Source organism: Chenopodium album, chromosome 21 (genome assembly GCF_948465745.1).
Source record: "Chenopodium album chromosome 21, dcCheAlbu1.1, whole genome shotgun sequence".
Classification (NCBI taxonomy): domain Eukaryota; kingdom Viridiplantae; phylum Streptophyta; class Magnoliopsida; order Caryophyllales; family Amaranthaceae; genus Chenopodium; species Chenopodium album.
In genome coordinates, this window is record NC_137854.1 from 359,618 (window position 1) to 366,002 (window position 6,385).

At 35.3% G+C, this 6,385-nt stretch overlaps 1 protein-coding gene across 1 annotated transcript; it reads left to right on the top strand.

Moving 5' to 3' along the window:
* The first annotated feature begins 889 nt into the window (after positions 1-889).
* LOC145601041 (putative ubiquitin-conjugating enzyme E2 16) lies at positions 890-3,399 on the top strand. The gene is made up of 6 exons (XM_081656956.1): positions 890-1,003; positions 1,149-1,252; positions 1,409-1,511; positions 1,622-1,685; positions 2,774-2,862; positions 3,066-3,399. The coding sequence occupies exons 1-6, from the start codon at positions 974-976 to the stop codon at positions 3,159-3,161; spliced, it is 486 nt and encodes a 161-aa protein (XP_081513082.1). The 5' UTR covers positions 890-973; the 3' UTR covers positions 3,162-3,399.
* Positions 3,400-6,385: the final 2,986 nt, after the last annotated feature.

The following is a 6,385-nucleotide window of genomic DNA, read 5'->3' on the forward strand; positions in this document are numbered from 1 at the left end:
AGTTTAAAATATTAGCCTATATATAGATAGAAAAGATTACAATGAATCTAGCATGTAAAAGGAAAAGTGGAGCAATCAGTGAATGAACTATTTAAGAAAATCAAACGAATATAACACAAATTATCATATATTAGGTTACATTTACAAGTTTAATTAAGAATTAAGATACAAAATTAAAATCCTATCAAACATTTACTCCTTCGATTTTCCTTTTATATATCATAATTTTTTTGTGGTCGTCTTACTTCCTCAAGGGAGAGTATTAGGAGATGACACTCTTGAAGTCATTCGAAAAGAAGACATCATGAAGTTCATATTAAGTGGAAAACACCTCTTAATTGGGTTGCTAAAGGGTCGTCAGGTTGCAACTAATGTAAGTGTCACCTTAAACTTTGGTTCATGATCCTTTTTTCAGAAGGTAAGGTAGATGAATAATTAACCTACGATTCTAGTTTCATAGATTGATATAGAATATAATGTGTAAATATTACGCTTTCAATGTTGTTTCGTGTTACTTTTTTCAAAGTTGATTTCAGAGCTGCGATCTGGAATAGACTTTAGTTATGCTTATAGAGATACAAAAACTAATAAGCAAAGAACTAACCGTATGAAAGATAATGTGTGCATATTGTTTATCAATGTCATCTAATGATACGAATTTCAATGGTAGAAATCGAATTATAGAGTAATCCATTGTTATATACTTATATATAGAGTAATTTTCTAAGGGTTAAAAAAAAAAAAAAACACATTAGAAAATTGTTGAGTACTCCGTATATATGACTATATGTATAATACGGAGTACAAATTGTGGTATAGTGGGCCATAATTACATACAAGTAGTATAATTAGGGAGCAAATAAATACTTACTCCTTTCATTTCATAATTGTACTTTTATAATAACTTCTCCGACAATTGAAATTCTCTCTCTTTGTTTACTCTTTCTCTCTCAATCAATCGCTGCTAATCAAGATGACCACCTCCTCCGCCACCTCTCGAAAGGTTTTTCTCTCTCTTCATCTTCTTCTTCTTCTTCTTATCTGATTTTAGATTATACCAATTTCAATTTCTTCAAATTTTAACTTATGTTGGATTATTAATCTGGGAAAGAAACTAATTTTTTTTTTTTTTTTCGATGTTTTAAAAGACACTTAGCAAAATAGCAAGCAATAGACTGCAAAAGGAACTCGCTGAGTGGCAGCTCAATCCTCCTACTGGTTTCAAGCACAAAGTCACTGATAATCTTCAAAGGTAGTACTTTTTTTCAATTTTAATTTCAATTTTTTTCCCTAGGGTTTTGATGATCCAATGATCAATATTTAAATTCTGGGTATTATTCCTTTTATGATTTTGGGGACTGGGTATTCATTTATTTTCCCTAAATTTGATTGGATTATGAAAAAAAAGGTGGATAATTGAAGTGAATGGAGCACCAGGAACACTGTATGCAAATGAGATATACCAACTTCAAGTTGATTTTCCTGAGCATTACCCCATGGAAGCTCCTCAGGTCTCTTCCTTTTCTTTTCAATTTCTTGATTTTCATATTAATTTTGCTTTTCTTCAATTATATGTAAAATTCTTTAAATTTTTTTGTTGTTTTTATTGTTGTTGGGATAGGTGATCTTTTTATCCCCGGCGCCAATTCATCCTCATATATACAGTAATGGCCATATATGCTTAGGTAAACTCTTCATTTTCACTTGTATTAAGATTCTTACATTTTGTAATTCCTTCATACTCTTGTACTTGTTTGTACTACTCATGATTTTTTATGCTTCGGTTAACTCTTCATTTTCACTTGTATCAAGATTGTTACATTTTATAATTCCTTCATACCATTGTACTTGTTTGTACTACTCATGGTAGTGAATCTCCCATTATATTGTTTTTGGAACAAGCTGGCTACTTCGGGTTTTATCAATGGCTTTATTTTATCTCAAGTTTGGCTGCTGTTGGTATCAAGTTGAGCAGACTTATCCTTTTTTCTTATGAAAGTGTTGATTATTATTAGTGTTGTAGACCATTTCATCAATTGCTGTTTTATGTCGAGACACTATTTAGTTTATTAGGTCTCACTGTGTTATATTTGCCTCTACCAAGTTTATACTTGGTGCTGGTGGTTCTTTCCATACCGAGATTTAGATTTGATGTTTACTGCTGCAAATATACTCGGTAATCACCTGGATTAGTCTTAACGCTTAAACCATTTTTCTTTCCTATGAATTCGTAATTCTGTCATGCGTTATGTTCTGTTCTAAGATGCTCTTTGATTAATTATGTGTCAAAATTCAACTTGATTAGGTTGCGTGATTCATGGGGTGGGTTGATCCATTAATCTACAGATTTATCTTATAGCTCTTTTCCCTTGAATGAATTCTGAATATAATTTTGCTGTAATAGCGCTTATGGCTTTAGGTATGATCCACTCGATTATGTTTTTGCATAGAACAGAAGTTCTATGGTTTCTTTCATGGCATGCCCCTTCATCCTGTTACCTGTAATGAGGGATATCTTATATCTGTTGCTCTGAGAATACCTTTTTCTTATCTCAGTAATTCGCTGATGTTATCAGATCTGTGACTGGGGGGTAATCAATTTTCAAATTGGCATACTGCATACTAGCTCCTTCTGTTTAACACTTAATTGAATGTTTTTAAATCCGTATCTAAACACTTGGATTTCCTTATAGTCCATTTAATTACACTTGGATTTACTTCCCTGATGGCACTTTTTTATGATTTTATAATTATGGCATGGTTATTGTTGCAGATATTCTGTATGACTCATGGTCCCCGGCAATGACAGTGAGTTCTATCTGCATTAGCATTCTGTCAATGCTATCAAGTTCTACAGTGAAGGTGTGTCATCTATTTCTCTTTGTACTTGTGTAATACTTGTACTCCGTATCATTGAAGAGAGGAATGCTACTCCTAATGATGTCTCTGCAATGATCATTCGAATGGAATGCTATTTGTTGTTTTAAATTCCTTTTCTGGTCTAAATCTGAAGTCATCAACTTACAATGAGAGAAATCTACTAACGTTAAATTTTAACCTTGCAGGAAAGGCCTGAGGATAATGATCGCTATGTGAAGAATTGTAGAAATGGAAGATCTCCAAAGGAGACTAGGTGGTGGTTTCACGATGACAAAGTATGAAGATGTAAACAAATCTCTGTCATACTTGTTCAGTTGTTCATGACATCAGATTAGTCTTCTAACTCTTTTAAGATTATAATGAAAGAAAGCTTTCATGGCAACCAGATTAATAGTTGTCCTTCTGTTTCATAGTAAATCAGGAAGGCTTTGTTTTTTGTATAGGATAAAACCTTGGTGCTTTCATAATGTGTGATGTTGATTGAAGCTGGGTCTTCACTGGGTGGTTTGAGGTTGTTCACATACTCGAATTGTATGCTCATTCGAATAAACAGCCCCCTTCCTCATCACCAACCCCCCCCCCCTCCCCTCCCCTCTCCCAAAAAAATAACCTCCCCCAAAAAAATAAAAAAAATAAAAGAATATGAAAAGAGGAGAATTGTAATCTTCTCATTTATGTACTCAAGGGAGTGCAGTATGTTTCGCGTACCATCTTTATGTTCAGTGTTGTTTATTTGGCTTCACTCCAGTATGTTTCATCATAACACTATGATTGGTGTACTTTCACATTCATTAAGGGTAAAAAAAAAAAGTGGAACATGGCTCTCCCACTAAATGCGTTGCATAGTGTCGTGGGTCATGCATAGTGATTAGTGAATGATATATTTATGGAAGTCCAAACCAAAGTTCCCGACATAACAGCATGTGACATTCATATTGGAAGATATAGCTCTCAAATTATTGGTGCATTTTATTGCTCAAGTAGATCCCAAGAAATGAGAATTGTAATACTGTAGCTAAATTACTATAGTCGGAGCTGTCTCTGCTCTGAGGCCCTTGATTAAGGTAGTTTTTCATGTACTTGTTGTATTTGGCGCATTGGATAGTAGGTATTCCTGGGTCATGTAGCAACACATTACGAGTAGATTCATTTAGGAGCATTGCCCGGTGATATCCTCCATTATGTGATCTTTGGTCTGTTTGAGCGTCGATGTTACTAGATTTATCTAAAGAGACAAATATGGGGCATAGATGCTGGTCAATGACGAAAGGTCAATGGGTCGTCTCTTGGCTTTTGGAGTCTGGAAGAATCGCGGATCTACGCTATAAATAATACGAAACTTTGCGCATACTTTTATAGCGTGATCTACGCTATCAATTTCCACTTGTAAATGGTTAGAGAAACCTCACCTCTGTTGACTGGTTCAAAGTGGTTAAGACATCTGTATTTCGACAAATTTGATGTCTTTTTATTTTCCTCTCAAGGAGCAAAGTAAAAGCTATTCCACATGCTAAAGATCTAAAGGTTGACATCTTTATTGTGTAAATCTACTCTTTATAGAAGATAATAAAATAATACCAAGTATGAAGTAAATTATTTCTTTACTCTTTGTTGACAAAACATTTAGTAAATGGTTAAATGAAAGAGTCAAATTTTACAAATTTTATTGTAAAGAGTAGAAGCTTTTTTTTTTTTTTTTTTTCTATTTTTTTTATTTGCATTAAATTTTTTTTTTGGAAATTTTGCATTAAACCACCTTTTATAACCCTTTAATTGCAGGAAACCACCTTACAAAATTTTTTTCGCAAAAACACACCTTAATCGTAAAATTTTTTGCAATCACACACCTTTTCCCGGAAAATACCCATTGACCTTGTATTCCGGGGTTGACTCGACCACGTGCCTCGCACGTGATACCCTAAAACCACTAACCATCCCTTTTCCGGCGGCCAACCAAATTCCCCACCCCACTGCCGGCGAAGGCAACCACCTCCCTACACTAGCGCCGACGTTCTTGCTCCCTTCCCTTTCCCCCAACCCACGAATTCTCTCTCCTCCTCTTCCACCTAACCACCATCACTTCCTTCACTCTCACCACCCGAACCCAAGATCCACCACCACCACTACCAACTTTCCTAAAGCGCCGCCCACAAATTCTCTCTCCTCCTCTTCCTCCTAAAGCGTCGTCGTTCGATTTATTGCCCAGACCCAAACTCCGTTGTTCGTCAACCGCCATGGATGTTGCTCTTCACGAAGGTACGAGAATTGGGTTTAGGGCTTGAGGGTTGGGTTTAAGGACGGGAATTGGGAAAGGGAGGGGATGAGGTCGTCGGCGACGAAGGAGGGAGGTGGTTGCCGGCCACTGGAAGTGGGTGGCTGGGGAAAAGGGAAGGTTAGCGGTTTTAGGGCGTCTCATGGTCGAGTCAACCCCTGAAAACCAAGTCAATGGGTATTTTCCGGGAAAAGGTGTGTGATTGCAAAAAATTTTACGATCAAGGTGTGTTTTTGCGAAAAAAATTTTATAAGGTGGTTTCTTGCAATTTAAGTGTTATAAAAGGTGGTTTAATGTAAAATTTCCTCTTTTTTTTAATAATTTTTTTAAAAGCAATAAGATGACAACATTTTGCTTTTTCTTTCCAGTGTGGGCTTATTGACAAAATGAAATGTGATGAAACAACAAAGAATACTACTAAAGTGGACACAGTGGCACAATCAAGCTTTCAAGGAGGTGACCTACCTTCTAATCTATTTTGTCCAAAATTACAAAATTTAAATTATAACTCTGATTTTTAAATCCAAATTTCTTGAAACTTTTTTTTTTTTTTTCCTTAAGGAATAATAAAACACTACATACATTAACAACAATGTCGGGTCAAATTAGGACTCGGGTTAAATCAGGATCAGGTTATGTCGGGTCAATCTAGCTTCAGATCAGATTGGGTCAATTTCAGTTCAAGTTATAACGAGTCGTTCACCTTTTTGGATATAGGTCGGGTTCAATTCGAGTTAAAATAAGATCGGGTTCAATTTAAGGTTCGGGTTGTGTTGAGTCGGGTTTGGATGAGTTAAAAAATATGGTACATTCGGGTTCGGGTTAGTGTTGAGTTGGATTTTGGTTCAAGTTCAATTCTAATAAATATCGATGTGTCCAAGTTGAACTATATAATTACGCCTTCCATAATTTGATCAAACATTATCAAGATTTTATTAAACCTATATACGAGTAATAGAGAACAAAAGTTATATAAGCTGAACAAAAAAGATTTTATTAAACCGGATTGAGGGTTTACAGAATTATACAAGTATATAAGCTGCCTAAAAGGTATATTAAATTTTATTAAACTTTCCATGACTCAGGTTCATGTTTTAATTGGGTCGGGTCGGATTAAATCGGTTGACGGTTACTATCTGGTTGGGGCAAGTTTGGGTTCTGGTCATAAAGTATTGGATCAAATGGGTTTTCGGTAAAGATCAGGTCAGGCTCAAGTCAAGTTATAGGTCACTA

Excerpts from the sequence above, each read along its gene's own strand:
- LOC145601041 (XM_081656956.1), top strand. The coding sequence starts at position 974 with ATGACCACCTCCTCCGCCACCTCTCGAAAG. Across the intron at positions 1,004-1,148 it reads CCTCCGCCACCTCTCGAAAG|ACACTTAGCAAAATAGCAAG; the intron begins GTTTTTCTCTCT and ends ATGTTTTAAAAG. Across the intron at positions 1,512-1,621 it reads ACCCCATGGAAGCTCCTCAG|GTGATCTTTTTATCCCCGGC; the intron begins GTCTCTTCCTTT and ends TTGTTGGGATAG.